At 43.9% G+C, this 13,855-nt stretch overlaps 1 protein-coding gene across 1 annotated transcript; it reads left to right on the top strand.

The window, feature by feature from the left end:
* Positions 1-3,144: 3,144 nt before the first annotated feature.
* On the top strand, positions 3,145-11,295 carry LOC119956228 (EEF1A lysine methyltransferase 3-like). Its single transcript, XM_038783266.1, has 3 exons — positions 3,145-3,390; positions 4,263-4,374; positions 7,995-11,295. Exons 1-3 carry the CDS (start codon positions 3,220-3,222, stop codon positions 8,411-8,413), a joined length of 702 nt encoding a protein of 233 aa, XP_038639194.1. The 5' UTR covers positions 3,145-3,219; the 3' UTR covers positions 8,414-11,295.
* The last annotated feature ends 2,560 nt before the right edge of the window (positions 11,296-13,855 follow it).

The raw sequence follows: 13,855 nt of genomic DNA, 5'->3' as shown, positions 1-13,855 counted from the left end.
AGTGTTGCCCCAGCATTAAGCATTGTTTAATTTCAGATTCATTGAGCCATCAGTATTGTATGTCAGTGTCTATATTTCGTTACTTAACAAGTTACCTGCAGTCTAATAAACGGGTTGGTTGGCCTGAGATATGGCTGAGGCTGACTTTGATAAATTAGATCAACTTCTTTTGTTGGTGAGATTCTGTGATAATGAGCCCCATCAAGTAACTTCTAATAAGAAATTTGAAATGGTGAGATGGTAGCGTCCATTCCTCATCGCTCCGCTAGTATAGAGGCTGGAATAGGTAACATTTGCAAGAAATAGGTTTAACTAATACTATCTAATATGACTAAGCACCGGAAGGAGCAGCGCCCGGAAGCTTGTGATTCCTGTTCGACTCTAACGCGGTGTTGTGAGACTTCTTACTGTTTTTTTCTTTAAGTCTCTAATTTTCCTTCCCGCGGATTGCAATGCTTTCAGGTTTTATGGCATGTGCAAGGTTTGCAATTGCACTCTGAGCACCCAAGTCTAGGTCATTAATATAATATTTGTATAATATATATATACGCATATATACCTTGCTCCAGCCCGCAAAGCTATTGCTCACCATTACTCTCCGTTGCTTGTCGCTTGGAGCTCAGAGTGCCCAAATATTGCATTGGAATGTAGTCTTTCATTTAAAGACATGATGTTCTGTACTTTCCTTTGCCAACATCAATGCAAATACAGTAAAAAAAGGTTTTAATTACATGTTAGTCATGTTTCCTGTCCCAATATTTGCGGGTTTCAAGTGTTCTAATCGAGCCTTATATATTTTCGGAGGAACCATGAACATTGCAGAATAAAAATGTTCTGTTCTTATCAACGTCGTGATGGATTTAGCGTTCGGGGCACGAAGTGCAAACTGTTGCGGTTATTGGCCTTCACACTTAAATCGCTACAATCCAGGCTAAGCGACAAAGTGTCTCTCTGTCCTTTCCGACTCAACGACACATGTCAAGGGCCCTCTCCCCGTCCTCGCCACCTCTTCACCTGAATAACCATGTCTCCTGCTTACCACGGCTTCATAACTAGGGCCTGCGTCATTATAGCTTTCAGGCAAGAAAAGACTCAGATCTGAAGATCCGATCTGAATTTAAAAGCTACAATAAACATTTAGCAACATCGCGAGCGAGCAGTGAACATTAGTCCTAACGCCATGTCATTTCGCCTGCAATTCCTAATGCTGCCTACATTCGGCTCCCGCAGATCGCCTCACTGACTATTTTGCTTCGCTTTCAATTCATTTATAGGACGTTCTGACTATTTTTCTGCACAATGAAATGTTGCCTTGTTTTTTCCATGGGATGTGGGCTAGGCCAGCATTTGTTTCCCATGGCTAACTACCTATGACAAGATGACAGTGAGCAGCCGTCTTCAACCGTTGCAATATATGTGGTACATCTACAGTGCTATTCGGGAGGGAGTTCCAGGATTTTGCCTGAGCGACAGCGGCGGAACTGCGATATATTTTCAAGCCAGGATGGTGAGGGACTTGGATGGAAACATCCAGTTGGTGGTGTTCCCATGAATCTGCTGCTCTTGTCCCTCTAGGTAGTTTGAGCCTGAGTTTGGAAGGGAGCCTAAAGTGCACCTTGTAGATGGCACATAATGCTGCATTGGTGGTGGAGGGAGTGAATGTAAGTGGATGGGTACCAATCAAGCACGCTGTTTTGCCTTGTTGGTCTCAAGTTTCTTGACAAACTCCCTCTTATGGGAGTTACACTCATCCAGGCAACTGGGTAGTATTCCATCACACTCCTGGATTGTGCCTCGTGGACAGCCTTTGAGGAGTCAGGAAGTGGGTTACTTGCCACAGGATTCCAAGTCTCTGACCTAAGCTTGTAGCTACAGTATTTTATAGGGTTAGTCCAGTTCAGTTTCTGATCAATCCTAATCCTCAGAATATTGATAGTGGGGGGATTCAGCAATGGTATTGCCATTGAGTGTCTTGCTGGAGATGTCCATTGTCTGACATACGAGGCTTTGAATGTTACTTGCCATTAGTCAACCCAAGGTTGAATATTTTCCAGGTCTTGATGCATTTGGACATGCACTACTCGGTATCTGAGGAGTCCGGATTGTGCTTAACATTGTGCAATCATCAGTGAACATCCCCACTTCTCAGCTAATTATTGAAGAAAGGACATCGATGAAGCAGCTGAAGATGGTTGAACCTGAGGTACTCCTGAGCTGATGTGCTGGTGTTGAAATGATTGATTTCCAACAACCACAACCTTCTTGCTTTGTGTTGACTCCAGTTTTGCTCTGGCTCCTTGAGCCATATTTGGTCAATTGCTGCCTTAATATCAAGAGCAGCCACTCTCAGCTCACCTCTGCAGCTCATTTATTTTCTCCATGTTTGAACCAAGGCTGTAATGAGGTCTGGAGCTCAGAGGCCTTGAACGAAACTTAGCATCAGTGTACAGGTTATTATTAAGGAAGTGCTGCTTGATATCACTGTTAATGACCCCTTTCATCGCTTTACTGATAATGAAGAACAGACTTCTGGATCAGGTATTATTCGTCCTGCTTTTCTGCACAGGACACACCTGGGTAATTTTCCGCATTGCTGGTTAAATGCCAGTGTTATCGCTGTACGAGAACAGCTTGGCTAAGGGTGTGACATGTTCTGGAGCAGAAGTCTGTTCTACTATTGTCAGAATGCTGTCAGGATCAATAGTCTTTGCAATATTCAGTCCATTCAGCCGTTTCTTGATATCAGATGACATACCTGCAGGACCAAACAAATAATTCTGAATTTGGACAGAATGCTGCAGTTTGAAACTGTTGAGTTTCTTATAGTTCCACTATATTTCGCTGAATGCAGAATAATTAATGCTACTATTTGGAGGAGAGATAGCTCGGGGTCCGAACCAACATTCCTTTTTCAATCGACACCAGTTAAACACCCTAAATTAGCAGGTTTCCCATTCTCATTTCAGGATGCTGTTTTGGTTTCCCATTCTCACTTGCTGTTTGCAACATTGATAGTTGAGTGGGCCTACACAACAGGAGTGCCTGTATTTTATTGGCTGCGAGGACATTCGGGGAGTTTCAAGGTCTGGAGCGGCGCTACATAAATGCAAAACCTACTGTTTCCGGAAATGTTCACCCCGCTGCAGCCTGCTGCTGGAGTGAATGCGCTGAAGCTCTCGCAGGATTCGCCAGAATAACACCAGAGGAATATTAAACAGGATGGCTTCAGTCAGGGTGCTGGAGCGTTCCGAAGAGGACCCCCCAAAGAAAGGGATTTGCGTGCCGGATATCATCATACATGAGAATAAATACGAATTCTGCAGATACAGTTTAAAAATCGCTCGATTCATCAATGCTAACCTGGGGTTTTCTGCTTATGTGTGGGAAGCTGTAAGTCAACTGGATTAACGGAATAGAGGCAAACCCGATCTGTCACAGTTTAAGTAATTGCCAGAAAATCTCAGCCTCTTTTACAATGTTTCTGTTCTAGTTGCAGTGAGTTTTAAATGTTCTTTCTTTCTGAAACAATAACCTGGGTTTCGGGATTATATCAGCGATCTGGCAGTCCTTGTCCACAGTTCGTCATGTATCGAGTTGGGCCGTGCACTTCTCTCACACACTTGCCACGGAATACTGCATTTCTGTGGCCTCAAAGCTTGTTTTTAGCAAGAGATGAGGGCTGCGTGAAGTTCGCTAATTCATCTGTCCTCACCGATCTCGATAGGGTGCTTTGCACTCCCTCTTTGAGATGCTAACTTGGGCTGATCCATAACCCCCTTCGCCTGCCTAACCGGAATGGACTGAAGAGTCCACAGAGGCAAGACTTGACCTCACATTGCGCCTAGTTTAAGGATAGATCTTCGGCTGCTATTCATGAGGGTGCTGAACGCAGTATAGGCCAGGAGTGCAAATGGGGCTCTCTAAGTTCTTTCACATCCTGCAACGTAAGTACTGCTGCACCTTCAGATGGAGTTATTGATGAGCCATTGGTTGCATCATGAAATTGGTACGACAGCTAGTCTTTGCGGGCAGGGAGCGGCGGTGATGATGTCGGTCAGATCGTTTCTTTGTGCACTGTAGTGTTCCTGGGAGGCCTTTCACCGGCAGAGAGCGGAGTTCGTGTGAACCCACGGGGAAGCGAGTCAGTGTTTCCCACCAGCCGCCGGTCACAATCGCCATCTCTGCGGAGAACCGTTTACACCGAGATTAGCGGCAAGAGTCTCAGTATGAATCAGTTTTTTTTCTCTCTCTCCATATTTTAGGGGGTTGCCCTCTGCCGGTACTTTGAGAAGGAGAAGATCAATTTTACTGGGAAGAAAGTGATTGAGCTGGGGTCAGGAACGGGAATCGTAGGGATTTTAGCAACCTTATTAGGTAAGTGAGGGGAAATTCTTAACCGCATTATTTTGTTGATATCAGAAAGAAGTATGAACAATAATGGCACCACGTGTCTATATCGGCACAGCAGTGTTACCAGTGAAGGAATAATGGATGATCTGATTAGCCAACCTTGCCGTTAGTAAACATGCATGAGGGTAGTTTATTTTTAATGGGCTGGCGGTGTCGCTGGCAAGCGTAGACATTTATTTCCCATCATGGACAGCGCGATAGCACAGTGGTTACCACAGTTGCTTCACAGTTCCGTGTCTCAGGTTCCATTCCTGGCTTGGATTACTGTCTGTGTGGAGTCTGCACGTCCTTGCCGTGTCTGCGTGGGTTTCCCCCGGTTTCCTCCCGCAGTCCAAAGATGGGGATTGGCCGTGATACATTGCCCTTCGTGTCCAAAAAAGGTTAGGTGGGGTTACTGGGTTGCGAGGATAGGGTGGAGGCGTGGGTTTAAGTGGGCTGCTCTTTGCAGGGGCAGGTGCAAACTCGATGGGCCGAATGGCCTCCTTCTGCAATGTAAATTCTATGATTCTATGATTACTGATTGCCCTTGACCTGAGTGGCTTTCTCGGCCATTTCAGAGGGTAATTAAGAGTCGCTCACATTGTAATGGTTGACAAATTTGCTTCCCATTAGAGTATCAGATGGGTTTTTACAACACTGGTTCCATTGCCATCATTATGCTCTTCATTCCAGATTTTTTTAAAATTGAATTCAACTTGTACCATCTGCCGATTCCAACCCAGGTCCCTGGAAGAATACCCAACGTCCCTGGAAGACTGGTCCAGTACCAATACCATTTTTTCACTTCCTTCCTTGCTGCCTATTTGTATTTTTCATCACAAAACGTACACAAAACGTATGACCATGTTTTGGGTCCAATTGCTGAAGCTGCATGTTGCATTAATGGCATCTAGAACAAAATGGTACTCAGCTCACTGATGTTTTTACCTCATTTCCAAAGTGTATGGACACATGCCACATAACTTCTCAGAACTTAGTTTCAGCTTCTGGTTGATCACAGGAGATCAATGTAATATTTGCCTTTATTTACTGTCAGGCTCAATTGGTGTTCAATCGATTGGTGGATTGCTGATTGGCTGAATTTAGAATATGCCTGGGCTCCTCCGGATTCTCCGGTTCCTCCCACAGTCCAAAGATGTGCAGGTTAGGTGGAATGGCCACGCTAAATTGTCCCATTGTGTCCAAAGACGCAGGGCAGTTGGGGTTACGGGATTAAGGGGTAGGGTGGGGAGTGGGCCAAGTTTGTGTGCTCTTTCAGAGAGTTGATGGCCTCCTTCTGCATTTCCAGGATACTATGATTCTATAAATCAAAATACTGCAGATGCTGAAAATCTGAAATGAAAATAGTTAATGCTAGAAATACTCAGCAGATCATGGCAGCATCAGCAAATATTTCGCTTTTCATGTCTATGACCTTCAGACGAATGGTCTCTGACCTGAAATGTTCTCTCCGCAGATGTTGCCTGACCTTCTGAACATCTCCGGCAGTTTATATTCAATTTATACAACCAATCAACAGTTTACAGAGGTAAACAAGGCAACATGGGTACGATTGGGTAATAGACTTATTAAGAGTAGATCGAAAGAGAGTTTTTAGATCACAGAGGAAAAATTTTAATTTTTAAAAATACTTTTATTGGACATGAGCATCGCTGGCTATGCCAGCATTCACTACCTGCTAATTGCCATCACAAAATGAACTGTTGTACCATGGTAAGTATGTTACACCGATGATATGAATGTCACACCAGATATCAATGTTTAAACTGTGCTTTGTATTTATCTGCAAATTAATCTGATGTTTCTGAAACGTGCACACAGAATTCTGCATTGCCCCTGTGATAATAATAATCTTTATTAGTGTCACAAGTGGGCTTTCATTAACACTGCAATGAAGTGACTGTGAAAAGCCCATAGTCGCCACACTCCAGCGCCTGTTCGGGTACACTGAGGGAGAATTCAGAATGCCCAATTCACCTAACAAGCACTTCTTTCGGGACTTGTGGGTGGAAACTGGAGCACCCGGAGGAAACCCATATAGACACCGGTAGAACATGCAGACTCCACTCAGAAGTGACCCAAGCCGGGAATCGAACCTTGGTCCCCGGCACTGCGAAGCAACAGTGCTGACCACTGTGTACTGTGGTACAACTAACTTGAGCCCAAAGACATGAGCTGAGCAAAATCATCTGTCCCAATTGGTGTGTCGCTAGTGTCATTGATAAGAAGGATTGGATGTAACAATTCTAGGAGAGTGCAAGCACATAGAACTCTGATGGGACCACAGTATGTTGCCTTGGTGGGAATTGCAGTGAGTGGCTTAGAGGGTGGTAAAATGAAAGTTTCCAAGATCCAGGGGGTGGGATAGGGATTTCTTTTAGAGGGTTGCTACAGGCTTGATTGGCCAAATGGTCTTTCTGCACTGTAGGGGCTCTATGGTTCTAAATGTTAAGGACTGTTTTCCGCTAGGTACAGGGTGTCTAGCTAGGGGTCTATATTCCATCGACGAATATTTACAACAGTATGTGGTAGACAGATGTTTGGGTCCATAAAGGAATAAAAGAATAAGGACGGGAGGGTGAAATTGAGAGACGGTTGCAGCCATGACCTTATTGAATGGGAGGAAGTTGTTGCGGGGGGTGGGGAAAGGGCATGTGGCCTACTTCTGTACTCATTCAGGTGCAAGGCCTCGACACGTGGTGACCCTCCTCCCTTACCCAAGTGAGACAGTCTTCGAAATCGTGACAGTACTGTGCTTCAGCCAAATGGGGATATTTTTGAAATTGAATAACCCAACCGACCTGAATGTTTTCATGATGCCAGCCATCCCATAATGCTGCCGGGAAATGTAGCTTGAAATTAAAATAGGTTTTAGCTGTCTGTGAACAAGTCTGTGGAACTGCTGCAATTGGGACTCTATCTGTAAGTTAGAAGCGGTTCAATTGACACATTGTCCTGTTGGATTGAATTGGATTGGTTTATTGTCATGTGTACCAAGGTACAGTGAAAATTATTTTTATGCATTCAGCTCAACAGATCATTAAGTACATGAAAAGAAAATACATAATAGGGCAACACAAGGTCAACAATGTAAATGCGCAGCCACCGGCATCCCGTGAAGCATACAGGGGTGTGGTGTTAATCAGGTCAGTCCAGAAGAGGGTGATTTAGGAGTCTGGGAACAGCGGGAAAAAGCTGGAATCTGTTCGTGCCTGTTCTCAGACTTTTGTATCTCCTGCCCGATGGAAGAAGTTGGAAGAGTGAGTAAGCCAGGTGGGAGGGGTCTTTGATTATGCTGCCCGCTTTCCCCAGGCAGTGGGAGGTGTAGATGGAGTCAATGGATGGGAGGCATGTTCCTGCCATGGACTGGTCTGTGTTCACGACTCTCTGAAGTTTGTTGCGGTCTTGGGCCCAGCTGTTGCTGATTCCATCAAGCGAGCAACAAAGCATGGCACAATACTGCCTGGCACTCTGTGGGCATTACTCCGTGACAGCTGTTACTGTTGCTGGAGTCACAAGATCACAAGGGAGGGGCGGCGGTTGAACAAACCAAATTGTAAGCGGGTTTCCTTTTCTCTCTCTAGGTGGATATGTAACCATAACAGATAAGCCGAACATCTTGAAGCAAATCGAAAACAATGTCTCCATCAACATCCCCACTGCCTGCCGACATCGTATCAAAGTCCAGCCCCTGATATGGGGGGAAAACCACACTCATTTCCCGACTGCCTACGATTTCATATTAGGTTCGGATATTGTGTATAGCTCCGTTAGCTACCCGGCACTGGTGGAGACATTGCGCTATCTCGCCAGACAAGGGGCTACCATTTACCTATCTTCGGAATTACGAAAGTCAAATGGTTCGTCCGTTTTCCACGACGATCTCTTACCCCAGTACTTTAGCTGTCAGGTAGTTGACCGGATGGAGGGCAAAGATGTCATCGTGTACAAAATGAGCAAGATTGGTTTCACGTCAGGGGACACTCTCGCAAGTAAAGAATGAAATCCGATCGCCGATAGACAGGGCGCCAGGACTGAAATAACCTCCCCATCACCAGCTTTTGAAAAGTTTGAAGAAATGTCCAATCCTCGGTTTAAATTTACACCCTGATCAAATTGGTCCTTTTGTACTCTGTGGTTATGATTTATCGGTTCCCGAATACTGCCCCATATATCGGCTGATGCGTATTTGCCCTGTAAAGAAAATGTAATCCCATAAATACTGGATTAGCAGCAGACGGGTCTTAATTCGTATTCCTGCACGGCAAATTATCAGCTTCATTTCAATTTGATTATTGGTAGGTTGTCACCAAGCCAGTAAAATGCAGAGGAAAGCTGGTCACCAGCTGCACAACATGGGTCTTGCATATTGGGGATAGTATTTATTTTATCAGAAAGACTGATGGTGTAATCTCACAAGTGTTATTCATAGAATCATAGAATTTACAGTACAGAAGGAGGCCATTCGGCCATCGAGTCTGCAGAGCACCCCACTTAAGACCACACTTCGAACCTATCCTCCTTCGCCACTAACCCCACCTAACCTTTTTTGGAAACAAAGGGCAATTTATCTTGGCCAATCCACGCAACCGGAGCACCCGGAAACGTGCAGACTCCGGACAGACAGTGATCCAAGCCGGGAATCGAACCTGGGATCCCGGAGCTGTGAAGCAACTGTGCTAATCACTGTACTACCGTGCTTCCCGGTGAATTCCTGTGGTATTCGGTGTTGGTGTTTTTAATTCATTCTACAAAAAAAAAAATCACCTTCCTGGTAAACTAGACGGTGCATTGATCAGTTCGGCTATAAAATGAGTCGGCCCTTTATTTGCAAAATTACTGTGACCCTTTTGATCAATTACTTTGAAGTGTTCCTGGCCTTTGCAAGTCAGGAAGAACCATAAATGAAGGGGCTTTTCACAGTAAATTCAGTGTTAATGTAAGCCTATTAGTGACAATAAAGATTATTATTATTCTGCCATGGTATATTTCTTCACCCGCCTCTTCTTCGGAGAGTCACCGATCAAGTAGCTTGCCGAAAATAAAAACACCCCGCCGGACATAGTCAGCTGTGCTGGAGGTACCAGTGAAGACAGAAACACAGGTCAGGTCTCCAGTCGTAAGCTTTCATCAGAACCGCTGCCCTGTTCCGCAGTTTCATTTCATCCTTCGTCTCATCCAAACCAAACGTGTTAACAAAAACAACCTCTTCCTTTCAGGTGTTAGGGACAGCAAGTTCGAACATCGCAAGCGGTAGCAACGCCCTTCCAGAGCGTTCTCCACCTTCACTTCTCTCCAATCCCATCGATCCTTCTAAACGTATTTCTTGCTGTGAATTCACCAATCCCTCCCAACTCATTGTCAACAGCTGGTGTGATATCTGCCGTCACGGGTCCTCTATTACCCTCACTCACTCTAAAATGTCTCCCGCTGAACATGCTGCACTTAAGTTAAACACTAAGGCTGTTGCCAACACTGTTGCAAACAAGGATTGTGATGTTGTTCTCTGGCAACCGACCTCTAGCAGATTCTGAGCGCCAACTCTCTGACACCTTCCTGCCGCCTGCCTCCCATTTGCCCCTAGACAATGAACCCACCCCTGAACATGAAACTATTGCTTCCAGGACTGTCGCTGATCTCATTTCATCTGAAGATCTTCCCTCCGTGAATTCCCACCCCATTGTTCCTCATCCCGATGGTTTGCTACAACCTTCTTCCTCAAGATGCACAGATAGGACTTCGCTGGTAAACGCATTGTTTCAGTTTGCTCTTGCTCTACCAAACTGTTTTGTTCGCTTCTTGAATTTATTTTATCGCCCTTCTTACAGTTCCTCCCCATTACATATTTTCACCATCTGATGTTCTCGGGCACTTCAACTGTTTTCAGTTTCCTGGCCACAATCAATTCTTCTTCGCCATGAATGTCCCAAACCTCCATCTCGCACAAGGATGGCTTCTTCCTTGAATGGAGGTTCAAGCAGTTTCCTTCCTCAGTCTATCTGCAAGTGTTCTCTCATTCAACAGCTGTATTTTATCTCAGCTCACTTCCTCCGAATTAAAACATGTTACTCCAGGTACGCACATATCCTCGAGCTACCCCTATATTTCTGCGAAGTATGTAGAACCCTTCTTATTCTAATCCTAATTAAACACAATTTCTCAACTCTGTTTAGGTATCGTGATAACTGTATCCTGTTTTTTTGATCTTGCCCTGAATTGGAAAACTGCACCAATTTGCATCCAAATTCTACCCTTCTCTCGGGTTCACGAAACCTCCTTTCCCTACCTGACTTCGCCGTCTCCATTTCTGCGTATATGCTATCAATAAATATTTATTAGACGCCCAAAGACTCCCCCACCTACCTCGGTTGACTTAATCACATCCCGCACTCTGTGTCGCCATGCTCTCATGATGTTGCCTTCCATACCAGGGTTGTGACGACAGGTCATGACCTGAACTTCAATGCGTTCCCATCAATTTGTATTAACTTTTTTGGGTGATTTTCCTCCTACCGTTAACATTTCTTCTGCAACCTCTAGCATATAATATTCACAGTGAAGGCAAGTTCGAACTTTAAATGTACTTAACCCAAAAATGAGTGTAATGGTGCATAGCACACAAATGATCGTTTTATCACTTCCTCTCGCGATCCAAGAATGGTGGGACTCTTGAATATTTTAGACTGTTTAACAACCGTTAAACATAACTGCCTCCGATTAAACACAGAAATAGGATGCATTGGAGAAATGAAATCACTGGAATAATTCAAATATCCGATAAAATAGCAGAATGCGATTGTTCTTTGGTAAATGTCAGGGTTTAATATCCTTGGTCACCGATGTGTGGTATTGCGTATGCCTTTTGAATAAATATACACATGTGAAGTGGACTTTCCTTCTTGTGCTGGTGTACGCTAACTAATGCATATGGCGGAAACGTTGTAACGATAGGAGAGACGTTGAGAGCAAAAGTAGGGAGATTGTACTGAACATTTATAATAAATTCTCGTGTCTGCGTGGGTTTCCTCCGGATGCTCCGGTTTCCTCCCACAAGTCCCGAAAGACGTGCTGTTCGGTAATTTGGATATTCTGAATCCTCCCTCTGTACCCGAACAGGCGCGAAGTGTGGCAACTGGGGGATTTTCACAGCAACTTTATTGCAGTGTTAATGTAAGCCTACATGTGACACTAATAAATATTATTATTATAAAGTTCATGTTTGTCAGCAACTACATATTGCGTTCAGCTCTGGTCACATTACATTAGGAATAGTGCAAAGATCCTCAATAATGTTAAAATGAGACGGTTTAAAATAGTTAATTGGGGGGGGGGGGTTCAGCTACAAACTCTGGTTAGAGAAAATGGGATTGTTCTTGGAGCAAAGGATACTGAAGGATATCTAGTAGAGGTGAACTAGATTATAGATGGTTTAGATGCATAAAGAACGGTTGTTTACATTAGTTTGTGGTATAATTACTTGGGAGGTTTTGATTGGTACAACCGCCAGCACGGAGGGAACGGGAGGCTTAGATTGATGTTGAGATTACTGTCACTGAAAATTGAACAAGCAGACGCGGGTCAGTACGGGGCCGAGAAAGAGTTGTGTCAGATGGTTCCCACTTTCGGATTCACCTGTCAAAACGCCGGGCATTCATGGAAAGTTGCTTGTATCATTTTAAAGTTCTAAAATCGATGTAGATTCAGTTTGGTTTCTTTGCCTGTCGGTTACACTGGCCTTGGCAGCAATCTGCCTTTCAGATAATCATTGATGCATTATGGTACAGAAGTGGGCAATTTGGCCCATCAAACCTATGCCTACTTTCTGCAGAGAAATACTATCAGTCTCATTCCACCATTAGATGCCCGTACCGCTGCAAGTTTATTTCTTTCAAATGCTGACTTAATTTCATTTTGAAATCATGGATCGTTTCCCCTTCTACCCATTTTGCATGCAAATAGTTTCTATTCATCATCACTTCCTGAGTACCAAAATAATATTCCTCACCACCAACCCTGGAACTCTTGCCAAAAAATAGTTTGGTGTTCCCTGAGGCATTGTACCGTCAACTAATGACATGTTGCGATTCATATACAAGTACGCTCTGTACCAAAGCACTCAGTAGCCATTCTCAATTTAAATAATACCATGTGTTCTATTCTTTCTGCCATAAAGGACAGTCTCGCATTCTCCCACATTGTACTTCATGTGCCAAATTTCCCTCCACTCACTTAAACTATTTATATCCCTTTGCAAACTCTTTATGCCCCCCACCCCCACAAGTTGTTTTCCTTCCTCACAATTTTTTTCCCGTTCTATCATCAACAAATCTGCTCACAATGCAGTCGATCCATCAATTAAGTCATTAACATGAATCGGAGGTAGTTCAGCAACAGCACTGATCCCAGCAGTACTACATTAGGTACGTCATAGCCCTCCGCCTTTACCTGCAACACAGCGATTCAAGAAGGCGGCTCATGGCCATGTTCTCAAGAAGTATTAGAGATATGCAATAAATGCTGTCCTAGTCATTGAAGTCAGCATCCCGTAGAAGAATGATAATTACAACTTGACAACCTGAAAATAGTCCAGTTATACCGACTCTTTCCTGTTTATTAACCAGTCCTTTGTCCATGCTAATACATCATCCCCCAACACCATAAGTTCTTATCTGTGCAGCAACCTTTCATATGATGCTTCATTGAATGTCTTTTGGGAATGCAAATGCAAGATATCTACCGGTTCCCCTTTATCCATCCTGCTAGATGCATCGTCATACAATTCAAATTAGGTTATAGCTAGTCAGCTGCGATGCAATGGCGGACATTTAAGGAAAATCATGAGTAACAGTCATCAAAGATACATTTCAGTGAGAAAGAAAGACTCACGGAAGTGGACCTACCACCCAAAACTAACTAAGAAAATGAAAAATAGTACAAAATTGAGAGAAAATGTTTATGGCAGGTCAGAAGATTGGACAGGTATAAAAAGCAGCAAAGATTGGCCAAAAGTGATAAGATGAGAGAAATTAAAGTATGAGAGAAATCTACCTAGAAATATAACGAACAGATATTAAGAGTTTCCACTGGTATGTAAAACTAAAATATTAAATAAAGTGAACATCGATCCTTTACCAAGTGTGTGAGCAAATGAATTGATCTTGTATCTATCTTCACTGCAGATAATAAAAATAATATCCATGAATTGGCGATTCAAGAGGTAAAAGCGCTGGAGGAATTTAATTACAATTTGCAGGGAAAAGGCACTGAGAAAAACATTAGAAATGCTGGGTAGCACGGTGGCTCAGTGGTTAACACTTCTGACTCACGGTGCCGATCTCAGCCCTGGGTCACTATCCATGTGGAGTTTGTGCATTCTCCCCATGTTTGCGTGGATCTTACCTCCATAACCCAAGGATATGCCGGGTAGGTGATTGGCAATGCTAAA

This window comes from Scyliorhinus canicula, chromosome 2 (assembly GCF_902713615.1).
Source record: "Scyliorhinus canicula chromosome 2, sScyCan1.1, whole genome shotgun sequence".
Classification (NCBI taxonomy): Eukaryota; Metazoa; Chordata; class Chondrichthyes; order Carcharhiniformes; family Scyliorhinidae; genus Scyliorhinus; species Scyliorhinus canicula.
The sequence above is the reverse complement of the archived record's forward strand: the minus strand, read 5'-3'. Positions and strand labels throughout refer to the sequence as shown.

Coding starts and splice junctions, on each gene's coding strand:
- LOC119956228 (XM_038783266.1), top strand. CDS start 3,220: ATGGCTTCAGTCAGGGTGCTGGAGCGTTCCGAAGAGGACCCCCCAAAG. Junction 3,391..4,262: donor CTGCTTATGTGTGGGAAGCT/GTAAGTCAACTG, acceptor TCCATATTTTAG/GGGGTTGCCCTCTGCCGGTA. Junction 4,375..7,994: donor GATTTTAGCAACCTTATTAG/GTAAGTGAGGGG, acceptor TTCTCTCTCTAG/GTGGATATGTAACCATAACA.